Below are 23064 nucleotides of genomic sequence, written 5' to 3'. Positions count from 1 at the left end.
TGCGAAAACCAGCTCCTATTCCTACTATAATTATTTCATACGCAGAACTTTTGAGTGGACGTGTATCATGTCTTTTTATTCATCATAAGTATTTGTTTCAAATGCTGTCTAAAGATATCAAAATACCAAAAATATGGATGAACAGAAACAAAAAGCGCTTGAAGATAAATGGTTTAGCAATGTGTTGAACAAAAAAAGATCAGCAGAAGCAAGACTTCATCGTAAACGTCAGCTCGAGTTCAAGAGAGCAAAGAAGATGAATGGAGTGCAGAAAGAGAACGTAGGGAAAACTGCCTCTATTAGTAGACACGATACTCCTCAAACCAGAATACCACTTTCTACTATCTCTCCAAACATTCCAAGTTCAAGCAAATCGGTTTTAACAAGCTTGCACAAAACTCATGCATCCTCAGTGATGAACGGTCTTTCAACTTCTTCAAATAAAAAACGATCAAGAGTTGTTACTTGCAGGAACATTAATAATATAGGGACGAATTTAAAGAGGAGGTTTGATAACGTTGTTGGTGATTTTGGTTCTACTTCTTCAAAAAATTCAGCGGAACCAACTCCTCAAATTAATGAACTTTTTGAAGACGACAGTGAAGAGGATAATATGCACGATGATTCTTCAGAGAGTATGATTTATTTGTGGTAATGTACATTCTTATGAATTTAAAGCTTTACATGTTTCTAATAAACTTTGCATGTGTTGTATTACAAAGGTTGGAGCTCAGATCACAGTATGGTTATGGACGAAGATGAAGATGATATGGACACTGATATTGTATCTGTCAATGCCCTAGCATCAGGTTTTGTAACATTTATGTAATTATTTTGAGTTAAGTTTTATTGTCAATCATCATTTTAGTTGTTAACTTAGATACGCATATATTTAGGAGATTGTTACGACATAGGCGATCCAGTGTTTGAATGTCCAAGATGTTGTGCAAAAATGTGGTATTTAGAAAGGAAGAACAAATATCGACAATCTCTAAATCCCAAGTTCACAATGTGTTGCGGAGATGGTAAAGTTCAAATTCCTCTATTGAGAGAACCTCCGGAGATTTTGCAAAAATTGTTGTTTGATCAAACAAGCCCTGAATCAAAAATTTTTCAACAGCAAATACGCCTTTTCAATATGATGTTTGCATTTACTTCTCCGGGTGCTAAAATGGACAACCGCTTTAACAATGGTAGAAGTCCTCCGAATTATAGAATTCAAGGACAATCATGTCATCGTATAGGTAGCATGTTACCATTACCAGGACAAAATCCCCGATTTGCACAGCTATATATATTTGATACAGAACATGAGATACATCATAGAGTAAAAGGATTCAAGTATGTTTCTTTACTAATTCATGTATAATAATATTATATGTTGTATGACATATGAGTGACGTTCCATGTTTCGTTGTTATAATTTGCAGAACAAAAGACGGAATAGATGTTAACATAGTGAAAAAGCTTTCTTCTATGTTATATCAACACAACGTTCATGCACAAAGTTTTAAGATGGCAAGGGATATTCTTTCTGAAGGCAATGTTTCTGACCTAAAGCTTCGTCTTATTTCTGAGCGACGAACCGATGGAAGAATCTACAATCAACCAACTGTTTCCGAAGTTGCTGCTCTAATTGTTGGTGACGTCGACACTGCTGAGAAGAGGGACATAATAATGCACAAACAATCTGGACAACTTCAAAGAATAGATGAATATCATACATCATATTTGGGATTTCAATATCCATTGCTTTTCCCATATGGCGAAGATGGTTACAGGCCTAACATTAGACATCGAAATAAAGATTCACACAATAGACCTAATTCAGAATCATCGGACGTAGTAGTAGACACTCAGGATGTTCAGTGGGAGCAGGCAACTAAAAGAAATAGACTTACAATTAGAGAGTGGTTTGCATTTCGTATTCAAGACAGAAAGAATGAGGCCCAAACAATTCTCAGATCAAGAAGGCTATTTCAACAGTTTTTGGTTGATGGTTTTACAATGATGGAATCTGAGAGACTTCGATGGTTAAGAAAAAATCAGTCTAAACTTCGAGTTGGAAAGTATAGCTATCTAACAGATGCCAGAAGCAATGGTCAGACCGATGGTGCAAACACAGGTAAAAGGGTTGTCCTTCCTTCATCGTACGTTGGTAGTCGCAGATACATGGATCAACTCTACTTTGATGGAATGGCAATTTGTAGTTATGTTGGATTTCCGGATCTATTTATAACGTTTACGTGCAATCCCAACTGGCCAGAATTGCAACGTGTACTTGCTTCTAATAATCTTAAACCAGCAGATCGTCCGGACCTCATTACAAGAATATTTAAGATGAAATTCGATGAGCTACTGTCAGATTTGACAAAAAAAAGTATGATGGGCAAAGTTCTTGCGTGTAAGTACTGTTTCATTTAAACTGTTGATATATATTATTCTGAATCTGAAATATCATTATTCATACATTATATTTTGTTGTAGATATATACACCATCGAGTTTCAGAAAAGAGGTCTGCCTCACGCTCACATTTTGATATTCCTTCATCCCTCCAGCAAATATCCAACACCTGCTGATATTGACCGGATCATATCCGCTGAAATTCCTAACAAGGATACAGACGGTGAGTTATATAATTTGGTCAAAAGCCACATGATTCACGGACCATGCGGAAATGCAAATCGGAATTCGCAATGCATGAAGGAAGGTAAATGTTCCAAATACTTTCCTAAGGAATTCCGCAAAGATACAGTTGTCGATGAAGATGGTTATCCGGTTTACAGAAGAAGGGACAACGGTCACACTGTAATTAGGAATGGTATAGAGGTTGACAATAGATTTGTTGTTCCCTACAATTCAAAATTGTTGTTGAAGTTTAAAACTCATATTAATATGGAATGGTGCAATCAAAGTACATCCATAAAATATTTGTTTAAATACATCAACAAAGGCTATGATCGAATAACCGCTGCAATCGTCATGAGTGAAAATGGAAATCCCATTGAGAGGCAAGATGTCGATGAAATCAAGCAGTATATTGACTGTAGGTATGTTTCTCCAAGCGAAGCTTCTTGGAGAATTTATGGCTTCCCCATTCATGGAAGGAAACCAGCTGTAGAAAGATTACACTTCCACTGTGAAGGTCAAAATTCAGTATATTATACTGACATTAGCAATATTTCCACTGTTCTTGAGAAACCAAGTGTTACTGAGTCGATGTTTACGTCATGGTTTGAAGCTAATAAGAAGTATAGAGAAGCTCAACAATTGACATATAGCAATTTTGTTTCAAAGTTTGTATATGTCAAAAAGAAAAGAGAGTGGAAACCCAGGCAGAAGGGTTACACAATTGGCAGGTTAATTTGGGTTCCTCCAACTACAGGAGAATTGTACTTTCTCAGGATGATGTTAACACATGTTAAGGGCCCTCGAAGTTATTCTGATCTGAAAATAGTTAATAACGTCAAGTACGATACATTTCGTGATGCATGTTTTGCAATGGGGTTTATCGGGGATGATCGCGAATTTATAGCCGCTATTTCGGAGGCATTTCATTGGGGATCTGGCCATTACCTAAGATTACTTTTTGTTCATATGTTATTGTCAAGTAGCATTAACAGGCCAAGGCACGTATGGAACAAAACACGACATCTTCTATCTGATGGAATTCTTTACTCACAGCAGATTATTGCCAACAACAAAGGTAACATCTCATTGATATCAATATTAATCATCAACTCTCCTGACTGTATACATAAAATAATCTGCTGTTATTGCGTCATGTTAAAATAGGTTTGAGGCTATCAGAACAAGAAATCTACAATCTAACTTTGATTGAGATTGAAAAATTACTTGAAAGAAGTCGTAAGAGTTTAAGTAACTTTCCTGGGATGCCAAAACCACAAGGATATGTTCCTGAAGAGTTTGGAAACAAGCTTATTTACGAAGAGCGGAGCTACAATCCGGTTGAACAACTACAAGAGTTCAACGCGTTGTATCAGAATCTCACAGGTTTGTTCATTGCCCGTTTGTATTTTACTTATGAATGCATTACCAAATTGTATATGAATACGTATTATCTTAGTCTTAAATCATAATTATCTTATAATTACCAACAGATGAACAAAGGGATGTATTTAAGCAAATCATGATGGCTGTGAACAACCAGAATGGAGGCGTATTCTTTCTGTATGGTTACGGCGGTACTGGAAAAACTTATATGTGGAGAACATTAGCTTCGTATATAAGGTCAAAGAAACAAATATGTTTGACAGTTGCTTCTTCAGGAATTGCCTCACTATTACTTCCAGGTGGTCGGACTGCGCATTCTAAATTCAAAATTCCAATTCCGACGCTTGAATCTTCCACATGCAACATAGACAAAGGGACCGAAAGAGGTGATCTACTAAAACTATCAAAGTTGATAATTTGGGACGAGGCTCCAATGTGTCATAAATTTTGTTTCGAGGCATTGGATAAAACCCTGAAGGATATCATGGGTGGATCCAAATCATCAAATAAAATTTTTGGAGGTAAGGTAATTGTTTTTGGCGGTGATTTCAGGCAAATTCTTCCGGTCATTCCAAGAGGCAGCCGATCCGATATAGTTCATGCTACAATCAATTCATCATACATATGGGATCACTGTAAGGTTTTGAAACTTACAAAGAACATGCGACTACAACAGTCGGCAACATCCACCACGACTGCAGAGTTAAGAAATTTCTCGGATTGGATTTTAACTGTTGGAGATGGGAAAATATCAGAACCTAATGATGGTTATGCAGAGATTGACATTCCCAAAGATCTATTAATTTCCAATTTTGATGATCCCCTTGAAGCAATTTTTCAAAACACTTACCCAAACTTTCATATGAATTTCAATAATGTAGACTTTCTACAGTCAAGAGCAATATTAGCTGGAACCATAGAGACGGTTGATGAAATTAATCAGTATATTTTAGACTTTCTTCCCGGTAAACAAAATTTTTTCCTCAAATTTTGTCTATGTTTTTTTTGGAAAGCAGAATGTTATTTGCGATAACAAATAATACTGTCAACTTGCAGGTCAAGAGAAGGAGTATTTAAGCTCAGATTCAGTTGATACCACCGACGGAAACGGCAATGAATCTTTTGATGTTTTAACTCCAGAATTTCTGAATTCATTGCAAGCCTCCGGTGTCCCAAACCATAAGATCAAATTGAAGATTGGTACTCCAATAATGCTTCTCAGAAATATTGATCAAGCAGAAGGTCTTTGCAATGGAACACGTCTTATTGTTACCAAATTGGCTGACCACGTTATTGAAGCAAAAATTCTTTCCGGAAAGAACATCGGAGGTGTCGTATATATTGCACGAATGGACATAACTCCTACCCAATCCCCATGGCCTTTTCGAATGACAAGAAGACAGTTTCCTATAACGGTATGCTACGCTATGACAATTAACAAATCTCAAGGGCAGTCTTTAGATTTTGTTGGTATATATTTGCCAAGAAGCGTGTTCAGCCATGGTCAATTTTACGTGGCCGTTTCAAGAGTAAAGAGCAGAAAGGGCCTAAAGATTTTAATTCACGACAAAGAAAAACAACCATCGGCGGTGACGACGAATGTCGTTTTCAAAGAAGTCTTTGAAAACTTATAGCGTCGCATTTACATGTTTTATTCAAATATGAATGTGAATACTTAAACTATTCACTTTAACATTTACAAATTTTGTATTTCAGTTTGAGGATCTTGAAGGACATGTTGCACTTTTATCACTTTACTGATTCCTAATCTCTATTTTTATAAGATAGTGTTATGAACATACGCAGCATATGCTTCAATTATAGATACCGAACAGTTGCCTTTAAAGAAACACAAACATTCTGCATAAAGCATACATCATAAGATTATACAGCGGCAAAAGAAATTACAGACAACATAAAAGCAGAATTCTTAAACAAATACATTTCACAAGACATACATTAAAGCTAAAAAGATAATGAACCAATACATTGGACCCTAATATTAAAACATTTCAGCACAGTCAAATACTGTTTACTAACCCAACAAACATCACACCTGAAAACGGAATCATGGAGAATTCAAGCACATCTCCTGATTTAAGTTTTTTATCTCTTGCAAAAGAGTACCATCCAAGCCCAATATGTTTTTCATACTCATTCCTTGCAGCCCTAATAATTACACAGTGATAACCTTTTCCATCAAGCAGATCTACCATCCTTATTGCATTCTGTTCCTTACCAAAACACCTCCTTGAAATTTCCATTGGAATATTCTGCAGAATTAACAACTTTGATGTTATCTACAACATCATTACAAATATAAACACAAGTCCTTATGAACATTCAGTAAATTTACCAGTGCATTTTGTCCATGCATGTTTGATTTTGTGACATGCTTCCTCCACTTTACTTCCCCACTATAATCAGCCACGCGTTCCGCTTCAGTAAGAAATCCATCATTTATAAGATTTTGAAACATCCTATCCTGCTCTTCGTCAAATTCTTTCAAGATGTTGCGTGCCCACTCAAGAGAGTCTCTTTCTGGATCACTTAAACATCATACACAACAAAGATTTTTTCGATTAACAGATCTAACAAAAAATTTACACCATAACTTAGTTTTCATTGATATCTCCCTTTGTGAACAATTATTATACTTGATGCATTAGTAAAGAAAAATGAAGTATTGGTATGCATTTATAAATTTACATAGTTAAACATGCACAGTTTACTTACCTGCTGGAAGGAGAGGGAACAAACGGTACACCCCACTTCACCATCTCCAATGTAGTAACTATAATAGAGCAGGTGATTTCCTTTTGTCAAATACCTGCTATATATAGGTGTCATACCCCAAAATTTGCCCACATTATTCCTTCTATTCAAATTCAAATCAAAATACAAAGCTCCAAAACACAGTCTCCCACACAGAAGTTCTAAACTAGGGTTTGAATAATTCAGAGGAAAATCATTGAATCAATGGCTCAAGGTGGTTCCATAGGGTCACTAACATCCCAAAGTATCTCCATATAAAGTTTCAAGTCAAACAGAGCAAATTTAGTCCCTCAAATCCTGATTAGGTCAACAGTCGACTCCCAAGGGCAAAACAGTCATTATACAGTCAAAACTCAAGATATTTGGTCAACAACATTCTCATAACCCTAAAATCATCATTTGATCAAGGGTTGATCATGATGATGCAAGGAAAAATCAGAAAAGTCAAATGTCAAAAGTTACTATTTTGGGCATGAACTGAAAAAGTCAACCAAAACTTTGAAAATTCACCAAATATTCATACTTCATCAGAAAAATTCCCACCAAAGCTCATTTTAAAGGGAATTCATTCCTCTATCCAATAGTACAAGAATCAAAGCTCATAGGTCAATGGTTTAAGAGATATGGCTTCATACATTATAGGCCCTTTTCAAAAGTCAACAAAGAGACCTTTTTTTCAAAAGGACATAAAATAAACATGGAAAAGAATTTTGATATGAGACCAAAGACACTGGTTAGAGGACTCTCTAAAGTTTTTAAAAAGTCCTAGAACTCCTTCATACCTCAAAAATTGAGGGAGATATGCCTTGACAAAGTTGGGTTAGTTTTGGAGGGAAAGTGTGAAGGAAAAAAGATTCAAATTGAAATCCTTTGCAAGTGAGCCCATATTATTTTCATCAAAACTTCATCTTAAGATCATGCACGTCCCAAAAATATATCTCACTATTTTTATTATTTTTATTAATTATTTTATGGTTTTAATTTATTTAAAATCATAATTTAATCATGTAAAATAATAAAAAATAAAAGATATGATTTTACTTCAATTTTAGGCCAAGGATTCAATCAATATATTCCTCTAAAATAAGTCAAATTCGTGCACTCATAAATTGGTGAAGAAAAGATTGATTTTAGACAAAATTAGAAAGATTTATGAATCAATTTTCTCCAAATTGCCAATCAATGATTCAAGAAGATTCATGCAATCTTTATTACCCTATTTCATTTGTCTATAAGTATATAACAAGGCCAAAGCATTAGGGGTCGGATTCATTAGGTTTTGCAGCCAAGAGCACCAAGATAGAACTTATTTTCTTCTCAAAAAACTAAAACTCGGATTTGCAAATTGAAGGAGTTTCAAGGAGATTTGAACATTGCTATACAGTTCTGAGGCATTCCTGGAGCTATTCAGATCACTCCCAAGCCCGTACACATTCAGAATCGCTCCAAACAATCCACGGTTTGTCTTAAAATCTTCCTTAAATCGAATTCATATGAGCATACATGTTTAATGTGTTTCGACTGTATATTAGTGGTTATCACTATGTTTTTATGCGATCTGGTGCTTTAATTGAGTTTTGTTGACGAATCCAAGAACCTGCCATAGTTAGGGTTCTTGACCTACGATTTAGGGCTTTCTGATACGAGCAAAATTAGAAGAATTCATGGATCTCACCGTGTTCAGGAAGGTTGGACGAACACGCTAGCATATTCGCGAACAATTTCTTTTGCGTGTAGGAAGTTTTGTGTGTTGCAGGTATATTGGCTACGAGAGAAATCGCGGGTGATTCGTAGCAAAATCCTGGGACGGTTTGCAGGTTGCGTGAGGAAGAAGAAGACGTGTTGTTGTCCGATTGGTCCTATTTGAATCCCTAGCCAGCGCGTGTTTTTCTCCATGTGAGCGTGTTGTTATATTATATTATTTCATAAATCCCTTCATTTAACAAAGAGTTTAACTGGCGCAGCTGGTCAGCTTGTTTCTTGGAAACCGGAGGGGTGTGGGTTCGATCCCCATCCCATACATGTTTTTTTTCAGAAATTACCTCCATTGATCCGGTGCACGCGTCCAGCAGATGCTCATGGTACATCCTCTAATACCAACCGTTGGATCGACGCCCAGATCAATCCAACACACACAAAGACTGAAGTGTACCATGGACCCTCATTGGAGCACCACATCTGATCCCAGCTAAGTCCCCCAGCTTTTTTTTTATTTAAGTATTTATTTTGCTATATGTTTTGTATTTGTTTTATTCTACAAACCTTTACTAAATTAAACATTCTTCTAAAATATTTCTATTTTTTTTCCCTTTCATAAAAAATATTAAAAATAAAAAATGTTGATTCATTTTGAATGACTTTATTTTATTTTTAATTGTTAAAATTAGTTTAAATTATAAAAATATTTTATTAATGGACTAAAATATATATTAGGGTTAGTAGATTTACTCGGAACCTGATTTTCATCGATTCAATTAATTGGGTTGAAAACCAACAATTAATTTTATTTATTCTATTAACTAGGGTTAACTTATGCCCTAATCAGGGTTTACGAAGATCAAGCTATACACTGATATATTTCTTTTCCATGCCTTTTTCAGGGTCAACCCTAAAGGCGCCCAAGCAACCCTATCAGATCAAATACAAAGCTAAGTACCCTCACTTTTTTAACTATTATTTTTATACTTATTTATTTTTTATTTTTAGGGTTAATCCCTTTGCCCTCGAATCTGATAATACACTCACGCCTTATTTGTTTCTTTGCTCATTCCTAGTAGTCAGAGTCGATGCTTCTGGCAAACCCTTGCCCTCAACCCTATCAGGCAAATGCCAAGCTAAGTACCTTCTCCCTATTCTATTTTTAATTTATTATCCTATTTTCTTTTGTAGTTAATGAGGCTTGCCCTCGAATTTGATAATGCACTCACTATATGTTTTCTGTCTTGTCTTTTTCCTTTTCAGGGTTTATCAATTGCTAAAGCTACGTTGTTGGTAACCTAAACCTCATTTTATTTTATGCCTTTTATTATTATTACTTGTGTCAAACCCTGATAAGGGATCCGCTGGTTACAATTTCCCGCCCCCTTTATTGCTTTATATTATTGTGTGGTTAGTAATCTTAGGGAGTGTAAGCCTTAAACTGAATTAGAATAACTAATTAAAAGATAATATAATTGAATATAATCACGTGATTGGTGCACACACGCACGCTTTGGGGTAACCCTCTCTGTTGCCTTGTTGCCCGTTGCCTGTTGCCTTTATGTTTGTTTTGCAGAATAAGCCATGTCCCTCGAATACGAGGATACCTCAGCCATGCTGCCTCGATATGTAAAGGTCATACGACCCTAAATGATGCTGCCTTCGATACACAAATATGACCTCGACCCTCGGAAGTTGCCTACGGAAAAAGGCTGAGGTATCTTCTGGCTGCCTACGAATAAGGCTTATTCTGATCCTTACCTTAGACTACCTGCCCTCCTATGGCATGGGACAGTCTTATGGCAAAGGATATTTCGATGACCCTTCCACCTCCAAACGAAAGGCTTCCTGCCCTCTTATGGCAAGGATTGACCCTTTCATTCTGAAAGGCTAAAAAGAGACCTATCATCTGAGTTTAAGGTAATTGCCCCTAATTGCCTTGCAATGCTCATCTTTAATATTCTTTCTCACAATTCTTCGAAAACTGGCTACGCTCATTTACGAGCTAAAGTCCGCTTTTTTCTTTCATCTATTTTTTTTTCTAAAAAACAAACGAGCAAGCAAAGCAATTAAGAGCCCATGGAAAACCATGGATGCAAAGGGTGCCTTACACCTTCCCTTTGCATAATTACCCCCCGAACTCAAAATTTCTTTAAAAGGTTTTTTTCTGTTCTTTTAGCCTTTCTAATATTTGGATAAAATAAAAGTCGGTGGCGACTCTTGCTTACCGCGACATTTCGATTATTAAAAAGTCAGTTCACCGTATTACAATAGGCATAGTTTCATACTTACAATTTGGGCTGTAAATATTGATGGGCCTGTATTTCATATAACTAAACAACCCAAACAAATTATTTTAAGGCAAAATTCTCTTTATTTCATTATTTACATCATGTAGACGAATATTTGATTTTATTAAAAAAATGACATAAATTAGTTGATATAGTTATTTGGATTGCACAAAACATGTATTTTGAAAAAAATGGAGTGTGGACTCTGCTATTTTGAAATATTCATTCATTCTTAATAAATACAATAAAAGAGAAATATGATTTAAAGATCAGCATCTTAACAAAATGTCAGTGTTCATATTTCATTCATAGCAACCACAATAAACTTAGATGTCCCAAACCATTATCAATGTCAAAGAAACAACTTACAATTATAAAAATACAAAAAGTACTTCCATATCATATGTTCTATTATTTTACTACACCATGGACATGCATCATTTTTTTTTCAATGCCACGTAGAGATACGGAGAAAATTTATCCATTTGACATAACAACGTGTCGCCGTTTGCGAATCCTTTCGTGTCCACGTAATTATACCATCCTTGGGTCATGTACTTCTCCCATGGGCTTGGTACCCCATTACGCTTTGCCGTCTTAATTGTACATTTAAATTCAACATGGAGGTCAACATCTCTAATCGTTATCTGCTTCTGATTCTTCTTCAAGCACTCTTTGGTTACTTCCCTTGGAAAATGCTGCAAGGGTATAAAGACATATCGTTAATTCAGTGTTTGCTTATGTAAATATGTCAACAACACAATGGATTTATTGGAATTATCAAAACCTGAACATTGTCCTTTTTGTTCCTCGAATTATCAATAGTTATATCCCAGCAATATGTTTTTTTTTGTACCAAACCATTTTATCCTAACATTGCAGGAATTTTTTCCCTTCTTAACTTTCTTCGATGTTTCTTTCTCACTGTCATTTGCATTTGTTTTTGACTTGGAGCTCTCGCCCAAACATTTGTTGTGTCTTCTCTCATGATGGACATTTGCGGAATCGACATTTGGAACATCAATGTATTCAACCTTAACATCCTTCAAACCAGAACTAATGTTCTTCTTAGATGGAACATCATCATGAGTGACTTGCAAAGTTTCTTCAAACCTAACTGCATTCTTAGCAGGTGCATTTTCATTTGCAAGGATTACATCAGATTTTGACTTTTCAGTACAGTCTACAACCTCATCCACTACTGTATGTACTTCATCAATGGACGTGTCCTGACTGGAAAAAAATGTCGTAACATTGTTACAACATTATGGATGATAAATAAACATCATAAGCATTTGAACCCTATAATTCGTAATACATAAATTCGACCTGTAACTCTTATACCGATCATAAAAAAAACCTTAACCACAAAACCAATAATATAAAATGTAAATAACTCCAGATATCACATTGTCAAAAAATGGCAACCATCCACATATGGAACATAACACTTAAGGATTTTTAAATTTGGATACCAACTTCTCCAAATTGCAACACGTATAACATCCATGTTATAATTATGAATTCTACAAATTCTACGATTGAACAAATGTCCATTACCAACAATAAATGTTTTTTACCTATATAACCTCTGTATTGCTCAGTTTGATAAAAACTCTGTCATTTTTCATAAACAAAAAACACATAATAAAAACTATAACTATCATCAAATACATAAAATCTGAAAAAAAACGCTGAAGTTGCATGCGAAATCTACTACTGACCTCATGCCAGACAAGCTGTCGTCCGAAATCCACCCATAGCACGGTCTTCTTCCCCCCCTCATCGTTTCTAATTTCCTTTTTTTGAGAGTGACAGAATAAGAGAACAGTACAAAATGAAGCAGCCCAACTAATAGACTGTTTTAGTTTTCCGGGTATGCAGCCTATTGCGAGAATCAATAATTCATTGATTCCACACGTTTTCCAACTCTGAATGGTGTAACCGGCGGTGCAATAGTTCCCAACATATCTTTATCTGACGTATTTTATTGAGCTATGCCTTTAAGTTAAGTAGACATAAATGATGTATCTATTGTTCTGTCATTTCATAGCTTAAAAGTATACGTGCATATATACATATTTTAATTAAATGGTCCATCTATATTCTCTATTATTGTCTAATTTGAATACAAATTAATAAGTATAAAATGTCTACAAATATACATGTATAATATAATATATTAATCAAAATTATATATTTAGGGAAGAAAAGTTTGCTTCATTGGTATTACAACGACTGTTTCCCACAAGTTTTTTAATTTGTTCAAATATAAAGATTTATACAAGTATAATTATTAGTGTACTATGCTTACACTTCCCATTTATCATTGCCATATTTTAGTATAATCAGGATTGTTGTATATATAAAAATTGAAAAAAATATACATTAAAAAAAGAAATTTGCTTCATAAATTTACTGCGGGGTTTTTAAACTGTTTCTTTCAATGCAGTAGATGTTTTATCAAGTTATTAAACTATTAAATTTTATTCCAAACCTTATTATTATTATTATTATTATTATTATTATTATTATTATTAATATTATAATTATTATTATTATTATTATTATTATTATTATTGGATGTTTGTCTAAATAATTTTAAGAATGAAAGTCCATTTTATTCCAAATAATTTAATTATAGATTATATATATTTTTCTATTTGACAAAAGGTTAAACAACACATATCAAATTTTTTGAGAATATCTATAATGCTTGATATAAAATTCAATATTACTAAATAAAGAATACAGTAATGTAATATATGTTTTTATAACTACGAAAAAATTTCATTTCGAACACCGTAATTCATAATTGGTTTTAAAAAAAAAATCTAAATATATTTTTATTTTCATTTAGGTCAATTATGAATAAAGTATATATAACAAAATCTAAATATATTCTTCTATCAGCCCAACCTGTATTTCCATATAAAAATTCAAAGAAATTAAATATAGCTTCAAAATGGCACTGCAAACATATATTGTATCAGTAATTAATACAACTTAACAATTTTTCAGCAATCTTTCCAAAAACACATGTGTTTCAGAATAATTTAGCATTACGCAGAAGAAAAGATCCAAAACAACAAATCATTATCCTAACGCCTCTCCACAGTCAAATTCACATAAGGCGAAAACCGCAACATGCTCCAGATTAAAGTATCCCCATTGGAAAGTTTGATACTCTTAGCTAATTCATACCACCCCTTAGCCATGTACCTCTCATACGTACTTGGAATGCCTTTCCTCCACGCCTTATGAAGGCTGCAGTTATACACCTTCCGAGTCGCCACGTCGACGACCTTTACTTCATCCTGATATACTCTGAGGCATTTCTTAGCTATTTCCTTTGGAAAATGCTGCATAAATACAAAGTAATTGATTAATATCTTAATAATGCTTTTATATCAGATCTATACGAATCACATACAAAGTTATTATCTTACCATAACATTTTTTGCACTTTTTTTGCCGTTCGTAATGCGACATTTCCAAGTGAATTTCTTTGCCCCATTGGAGAGCTCTTCTGTAATCTCAGCAGACTCCTTCCCTTTCCCTTTCTTTGCTTGAATTCCTTTTCTCAATACATTAGTATGAACTGGTGCCCGTGATGAACATGCTCGCACGGTCTGTTTTCCCTTATCTTTAACTCCCACATTTGGTTTATCAGCCATCTTTTTCTTTTGAACCATATTCAGATCCCCATCGACTCTATCAATTGTTTTCTCCACAACCGTTTCTTCTACTGGCTCCTCCTTGACAGAATGAATCACAACATTGACACGACTTAACGGTTGTGGAAGGATATTGGCGGATGTAGAAGCCATTTGATCTACCCGACGTATATTCGCACGTTCCTTCTCTCTTCGCGCTTTCTTCGAAGCTTTTTTTTGCCTCAGCCGCATTGTACCCTGTTTCAGCAACCAATCCATCTATCACCCTCATTGCTCTTTCGTTGCTAACAACCAAAAACAACCACAACAATAATCAGCTATTTGTTTGATAAATGTAAAGAAATGATTAAGTCATTTGAAACACTTAATATCATTCATCCTGAATATAAATAAAATCAATTTTGCTGAAGAATAACAGTAAACCAATACGAAAATTCAAAAAACATTCTAAATATGAACAGAGACAATATGAAAAAAACATCCTTATAAGAAACACAGGCTGAATACGAACAAAAAATTACACAACAATACAATAAACGCAAGAATCATTATTCCAACCTATTGTACTATGTTTGTGTCATTTCAGATTTAAATACACCTAAACCCTAACGTCTCTTGGTCCTTATTTTTTCAGCATTCACACATACAGTTATAGAATCTACAAGAACTTTAACAGGAAAAAACACAACACGGTCGTGAATGCTTCATTACCCATAAATCCATAATAGCCATAAGAGGGCATATATCAAAGTTAAATTTTACTAACCCGAGCAATTAAATTTTTTTATATAAAGATACATAAACGCGTTTAGCGAACTCATGCATTCCAACCCATTTAGCATCAACGACACTTCATCTCCGAAACCTCAGATACTAACAATCAGAAACATAATCCTAAGGAAATGATGGAACGCATTACCTGATTTCTATTCCGTCTTCTTCCAAAATCGATCCGTGGACAGGTTTTCTTACTCCGGACATCTTCTTTGGCATGCAGCAAATCCGATGTCACCGTACTGTTCAAAAAAATCGCGCGTTTGGTTTGCTGATTCTTCGTAAACCTGAAACAAATTATTTCAAGACAACTCTTTACTGCCCCAAACTGATGGGAAGTTACACATATTAATTACCATTGGGCCAAAAAAATTGTTGGGTTACCCTGGACAAAAAAACATGCAATAGCCCAAAATTATAAAATAATACAGAATATAAACATTATAATATTATCATGATTGGTAATTTATTTTAATATTTAAGCTTAAAATAATATTTTGTGTGAGAAAATTATGCAACTGGTCTATATATCATACAAATATTAGTTTATACAAGAGAGTATTATTAATTTTAATCCCTCATTATTATATTGCAATCAAATTAGTTAATTAATACATTTTGTTTAAAATATGTATTTTTTAACGAATGTATTGTCTGCAATATGAAGAAACTAATAATCATGTATATTGATATGTACATTTTAAAACAAATCTATTATAAACAAAAATGTATTAAACGCAGTATACTTAAAAAATAAAATTAGCACCATCAAACTAAGAGAAAAAAAATAAACATCATTTTTTTTATTCATTACAATTTTCTACAGCCCTACAAAATCAACCATATATATTCCCCTATTTCATATTAAACATACATTTTCTTTAAAATATATTTTTTTCTCACGATTTTATTGTTTGCAATTTGAAGATATTAAAAATACATTTTGTTTAAAATAAGTATTATTTGTCAAGACTTTATTGTTTGCAATTTGAAAAAACTATTAATCATGTTAAAGTATTTCATATATAGAATGATATTTATATGTATATTTTTTAACAAATTTGTTACGAACAAAATGTCTAAAACTCAGTATAATTAAAAAATAAAATTAGCACCATCAAAACACAGAAAGTCCTTAACATAATTTTTTTTATTATTCCTTACAATTTTCTACAGCCCTACAAAATCAACCATATATATTCCCCTATTTCATATTAAACATACATTTTCTTTAAAATATATTTTTTTCTCACGATTTTATTGTTTGCAATTTGAAGCTATTAAAAATACATTTTGTTTAAAATAAGTATTATTTGTTAAGACTGTATTGTTTGCAATTTGAAAAAACTATTAATCATGTTAAAGTATTTCATATATAGAATGATATTTATATGTATATTTTTTAACAAATCTGTTACAAACAAAATGTCTAAAACTCAGTATAATTAAAAAATAAAATTAGCACCATCAAAACACAGAAAGTCCCTAACATAATTTTTTTTATTATTCCTTACAATTTTCTACAGCCCTACAAAATTGACCATATATATTCCCCTATTAAAGGATTAAACATACATATCTTCCATAAAAAAATGAAATTGTAAAGCATAACCAAAAGGATAATAAATTGTATCTGTCATATAATCACTGCTACAACACCAGCAGATAATAGTAATTGTAGAACATGGTGAGCAGTTTGATATTCATGCATTAGTGCAAACCAGAATATGAAAATATTAAAATTATAATGTACTTATCAAACCATCCAACATTAAAATCCAAACATAAAAACTGAAAAATAAATAAAACAAGTTTTTAACATTACAATAAAGTTCAAAAATTTAAAATTTCTGAACCCAAAAAAATCATTCATCAGAAAATGCTGTTCTTCAAAAAGTTGGCATCAAGGCACGCACCATAACCATCAACACATCAATAATACTCCCTCAGCTAAACCTGCATTGCACAGACATAACAATGTTAAATAATTTTCAGAAACATACAGATGAACATGCAAAGAATTGAATATCAAAATTTGTACAATATACTGTATGAACAAAGACATTCCTAACCATTGATTTCATTTTCTTCACCAACTCGGTCCAGATCATCCATTCACTGTCATGCAAATTACAAACGTAATAAGAAGGAGAAATGCAAATAAGATGTTTTAACCTAACGTCATACTTTTCGTAAATACTTGAGTAACAATGTCATACCTTTCAGTTTCAAAGCTGATCCTCCCAATAGATACTCCATCAGACACTTCTATCATTCTGGGTTTCACATGCAACCCCACACTTCCCATCACATCAGTTACAAACTGAAGTTCTTCAATAACAGCAAATCTCAAGCCAGCTCTGATTGCCTGATGCTTTCCATTCCAATTGCATGCAATCATCTGATTATTCCACACCCGTGCTATTTTCCTCACCTTGCTCTCCCTCTCCCAGACGCATGCAACGTTGTTCATCACATGTAGAGCCAACTGACTGCACATCTTCGTAATCCGTTTTTTCCTCAACTTCAATCTCATGCCGAGTAGCTTGGATCTTCGTTTCAATTTCCGTTTAATCGCGAACCGCTGTAAACGATCTTCAACCAGAAGGAATTTCAAAGATCTGCATAATCGGAAACAAGGTTCAATCAAAATGTATCTCTTAACAAAAAGGAAAAAAAGATTGGATTTAGAAGGAAAATCTACAACCTGCATGCTTTAGCAACCTGGGAGAAGTTACCCATTTTTCTCTCAACAGTCGGAAGAGATTTCGTTTTTGACAGTAAATAAAAATTTTAATAGGTTGTCATCTACTTATATACCGAAACTTTTCAACCTCTTAGACTTCATTTTCAATGTTGCCCTTAAAATTCATTATCATTACTAAGTAGGGGAACGTGCAAAAGATCTTTGGAAACTGTTAAACTGCCCATTTTTTTTAATACATGACTAAATATAATGAACCAATATAAATAACAATGAATTTCAATATATGAATATAGACCTTATTTTGTTAATTGCTGTCACATTTAACTTGTTGACTCATAATTATTATATGATTTAATACATTATTTTAATAATTCACTCTGATGTATTATTTAAAATTTTTTCCCTGGATTTTTATATAAATTACCTTAATTCATATTTTGCCATACTATATAATATGTTTTAAACTACATGTTTACTTAACATTAATTTTAATATTAAATTATAAACATTGCTTTTTTTTTTCTTATATATCTTTTTCGCCAATAAAATACACTACATTGCATTTTTTTGTATATTATTTGATATATATTTATGCAAAGCTAAAATAAATTATACTAAAATAAAATTTTATTTAAACAACTATATTTTATTCATATTCCATACTTTAAATATCCTAATGGCTTTTCATACACAATATAATAATTATTGAATTTATATTTCTTACAATTTAAAACATGACAAATAATAAAATCCTTATTGTTTTTTATTGTACTTACGTGACCCGTGCGAACGCACAGGTTGATGGCTACCTATGGTATATTTTTAACGATATTGTATGATTGAAGCGAACACAATGGTAAATGACTAATTAATTATATACAAGTTAGGACACAACAAAATTTATATGCCAATTATAACTTCTATTGTTTTTTGTTGCCTATATTTTTTATTTACTTATCAACCATTGTTATATATTTTTTGATATTTATATCGACTTCGTGTGACCCGTGCGAACGCACGGGTCCTTTACTAGTTTGAATCAAAATGTCATGACATAGTAGAGTTGCATTGCAATGCAACTAGTAAAAAATTGTGGTACCCAATCAAATTAATTTATGAGGTAATATTGTGGGACCCATTTGAATTACACTAATAAAATAAATAGTAAATAAATTATTTTGAGATGATATGACTGGTAGGACTCATAAAAAACTCAAAAATAGGTTGCACCATTAGAGATGGTCTTACATTCTTAAACGCTAAGCTTACAAAACATGGCTGCTATACTTTTCACAGGCTAGTAAGTAAAAAAAAAAAGGCCATGCCATGCTATTTTATATACTTAATTTTAGTTAAGTCTATGTCTATCTATATGTGCAATTTTTATTACCACCTCTCATATTTAATATAAGAAAAAAACTTATATATATTAAAAAATTAAGGATTAATAGTAGTTTACCTCATGTAATATGAGCGTGTTTCGGTTTAACTCCACTGTTATTAAAGGTAGGTTTTGACAACGATTTTTTGAAAAAAACCGTTGCCAAAAGGTATGGAGGGGAAAAAACAAAATTCGCTAACATTACAGGGGTGAATTACTATAAACCCAAAAATTAATATATCTTTTTAATAAATCTAAAAAATAATTTTTTTAAAATTAAAAATTAGAGAGTATAATTTATATAATTGTATTTAAAAAATCTAAGGAATATATAACATTTTTATTTTTAATCTTTAGTGTCATATTTAATATTTATAAAATTCTTTAATTTAATATTGTTTATTGTGATATTTATTTTATTTTAAAATAAATTTAAATAGAGTATTTCAAAAATTACAAGAATATATTTTAAGTATATCTTTTTTTCTTCATTTTTTATCCTTATTATTTTAGCATAAATTCATTTTTATCTTTTATAATTTATTTTTATTTTAAATTAAATAATTATATATTAATTATTTTTAATCATTTTACATTTATAAGTTAATTGAACCGCTAATTTTAGCAAACACTTTAGTTATCAGTCTTAACCATCCGCCATAAGGTAATTTATCAGTTAGCCGCTATTTTTACCAAACAATCTATAAAATGTAATGTTCACTTTCAATATATTTAAGTAATTTAATAATAAAGTCTGAGTAATTAACATTATAAAAAATGCTCTCGAGACCAATTTAATATAGTAAATGGTAGATTGAGATAATTAAAATTTATCAAATATATTGTACTTCTAATAACTTAAATGCTAAATAAATTATTTCATGTTTTTTAGCTTAACTTTCAATCTCTCTCTCTCACTCAAAACTACAATAATATAAATTATATATATTATAAATATTAAATTTCAACACTAAAAAATAGAATGGTAAAAAAGAAGAAGGTGTGTATAATATGGTTGACAACAATATGGACGGTGTAGAATACGAGAAACAAAATTATATTTCACGAAGGTTTGTGCCCATCAAACGAAATCATCATAGGTATCAAAGTGACGTCGTGGATATGGCAAGCGATTGGCTCGAGAGGGAGAGGTTTTTGTCTTTCTATAATTGATTTCAAACTCTCTTAGATTCTATCAATGTTTATTAGGAAGATCCTAAAGTCCCACATTGGCTAGAGATAGAGCTTTCAAAGAATATATATAGAGGGACACTCCTCACCTTACCAACCGGTTTTGTAAGGATGAGTTAGGTCAAACTCTAATATGGTATCAGAGCCTATCGATCGGACCATGGGCCGCCCACCATTAATATCCACGCACCAAGCCCAAAAAGAGTGCTGGGCGTGAGGGGTGAGGGGGTGTATTAGGAAGATCCTAAAGTCCCACATTGGCTAGAGATAGAGCTTTCAAAGAATATATATAGAGGGACACTCCTCACCTTACCAACCGGTTTTGTAAGGATGAGTTAGGTCAAACTCTAATAATGTTGTATAAGTTTTGTTGAACGTATTCTATGTTCCAGGCCGAGTATCCATTGTATTCAATATTTTTGTTAATATATAAAAAATAAAAAAAATAGACAATCAAACTCATATTTTTTTTTTCATTTTATCTTTTTCACTTTTAAAACTAAAAAATATGCATATTTAAATTTTAATGGAATCAAAGAATAAATGACTGGATTTTATTGACAATGTTGTTGTTATTATTATTATTATTATTATTATTATTATTATTATTATTATTATTATTATTATATGTCTATTGTACGATAAATTCGCTCTTTATTTTGTTTTTGTGAATTTAGAAATATTAAATTTATGTTCCATGGTTGGACATGTTTGCATTCATTCCGAAAGAATCACTTCAAACGCAAATTTTAATCATTTTTCAATATTACTTTTAAAAGACTGTTTTGGAATGACACAAACAACTTATATTTGCTCTATTTTGTATCTAGTCATCATTTTTTTATATTTAAAATCATAATAAAATAGGACAAAGGCCTTAACATCTTAAGACACGGGAAGACGATTCGGCACACATTTAAGGGCATTTATTTTTTGAATTGCAAATTTATTTTCAAAAATATATTTTAGAATATTTTTCATTCTAATATTTATTTTAAGATTTAAAAAATTATATCTGAGAACCTCTTATTTCCAAGAATTTTATACATTGTTTTGTCACTTTCTATTATCATGTTATAGGGTAAAAATCTTTTATTTCTATTGGGGTAAAAAAAAATTATTTCTATTGGAATAAGAACGGTTCATTTATAACTTTTCACTTTCAAATTTTTTTATTTTTTTATTTTTTATTTTAAAATTTAAATTAAATATATGTTATTATTATTCTTAAAAAATTAAATTACTCACCAAATTCTCAATAATAATGTTTACTGAAATAATATCCAAGGATTATAACTTTAATCCTATAATAAACACACTATTTATAGAAAGTTCACATAGACGGATCTAAGACAAATGTCTCTGTAAAGTCTAGGGCAGTCACTTCATCCATACACTAGTGCAAAAATGACAATACAATTTATAAATTTACACCCATTATACTAAAAACAGGTGTAAATAAGACACAATATGACAAATTCGTAAATAAAATCTCATTTTTAATATTAACAAGTAACCATGGACACCCTATTTTTTAAAAAACGGGTGTAAATTAAAAAAAAATATTATAATCAACTGTTTATTACTCCCGTTTTTTCAATAACGGGCGTAAATAGGAGAAGTAAAAAAAATTAATTTTTATTTATAAAATAGTATAAGTTAATATTTGTATTTCTCTTTCTCCTTTCATTGAACCCTAATAACCATTTTTATGCTCTTAGTTTCACCGTGACAACTCCAAATATTTCAAACCCCAATTCCACATCCACCATGAATCATTCTTCACAACCCGAAACACCTCCACCCTCTCTGATTCCATCACCTCGTCCCAACTCGAACCGCCACCGCCGTCTGATTCCGCCGCTAATCCATCATTTCCCGAACCATCGCCACCGTCCTATTCCACCACACTATCTGAACCACAATCACCACCTTCGTTGTTCCATTCCTTAGATACTCAAACCCCCGAACCCTCTCGGGGTATAGCGGTTCCGTATAAGATTCCAACTTTGAGTTTCTATATAATATTTATTTTAGGTGTTAATTTATATTCCTTGAGCAGCAAATATCAAGGTTATTGAACCAAGATTGAGAAATGTAGCATGGAAAGAAAAAGTTGACGGCTGAAAAATGACACCATACCTCAAACAGACGCACACTGCGGCTCCACTCTTGCCGTTGCGGTTTCCGTTCAATCAACCATACTCGTTGTTGTGTTGTTATTTGTTGTTGTTGCAAGCTGTAATTGATGAATTGATGGAGAATTGGTGCAAAATTTGTCATTTAGCGCTATGCTCACCAAGTGTTTGGTAAAAGTTCTGAACCAAGATTCTTCTTCCTCTATTTTGTTGGAACCAAAGATATTGTTATTCTATGCCATGGTCTTCGAGCTTCTAAGGTCTGTTTCCGTGTTTTATCGATTATGAGTCCATTATTCATATTTATATTTATTATTATCCAAATTGTTACAAAATATGCAATCTGATCTCATAGACCTGTAATTTCCTCGATTCAGTATTTCTAAGTTGGAATTTTGTTTTCAATCATCAGGAAG

The 23064-nt window shown here is 32.4% G+C and overlaps 1 protein-coding gene across 1 annotated transcript; it reads left to right on the top strand.

Annotated features, from left to right (window-relative positions):
- The first annotated feature begins 133 nt into the window (after positions 1-133).
- On the top strand, positions 134-5650 carry LOC131651491 (uncharacterized). Its single transcript, XM_058921151.1, has 8 exons — positions 134-635; positions 723-809; positions 897-1341; positions 1431-2404; positions 2488-3708; positions 3798-4016; positions 4124-4981; positions 5073-5650. The coding sequence occupies exons 1-8, from the start codon at positions 134-136 to the stop codon at positions 5648-5650; spliced, it is 4884 nt and encodes a 1627-aa protein (XP_058777134.1).
- Positions 5651-23064: the final 17414 nt, after the last annotated feature.

Source organism: Vicia villosa, linkage group LG2, assembly GCF_029867415.1.
Source record: "Vicia villosa cultivar HV-30 ecotype Madison, WI linkage group LG2, Vvil1.0, whole genome shotgun sequence".
Taxonomy (NCBI): domain Eukaryota; kingdom Viridiplantae; phylum Streptophyta; class Magnoliopsida; order Fabales; family Fabaceae; genus Vicia; species Vicia villosa.
The sequence above is the reverse complement of the archived record's forward strand: the minus strand, read 5'-3'. Positions and strand labels throughout refer to the sequence as shown.

What these genes read in the sequence shown, in the direction of transcription:
- LOC131651491 (XM_058921151.1), top strand. Translation starts at nt 134, where the DNA reads ATGGATGAACAGAAACAAAAAGCGCTTGAAGATAAATGGTTTAGCAAT. An exon ending in TGTCAATGCCCTAGCATCAG is followed by an intron (nt 810 to 896) that starts GTTTTGTAACAT and finishes GCATATATTTAG; the next exon opens with GAGATTGTTACGACATAGGC. An exon ending in GATGGGCAAAGTTCTTGCGT is followed by an intron (nt 2,405 to 2,487) that starts GTAAGTACTGTT and finishes ATTTTGTTGTAG; the next exon opens with ATATATACACCATCGAGTTT.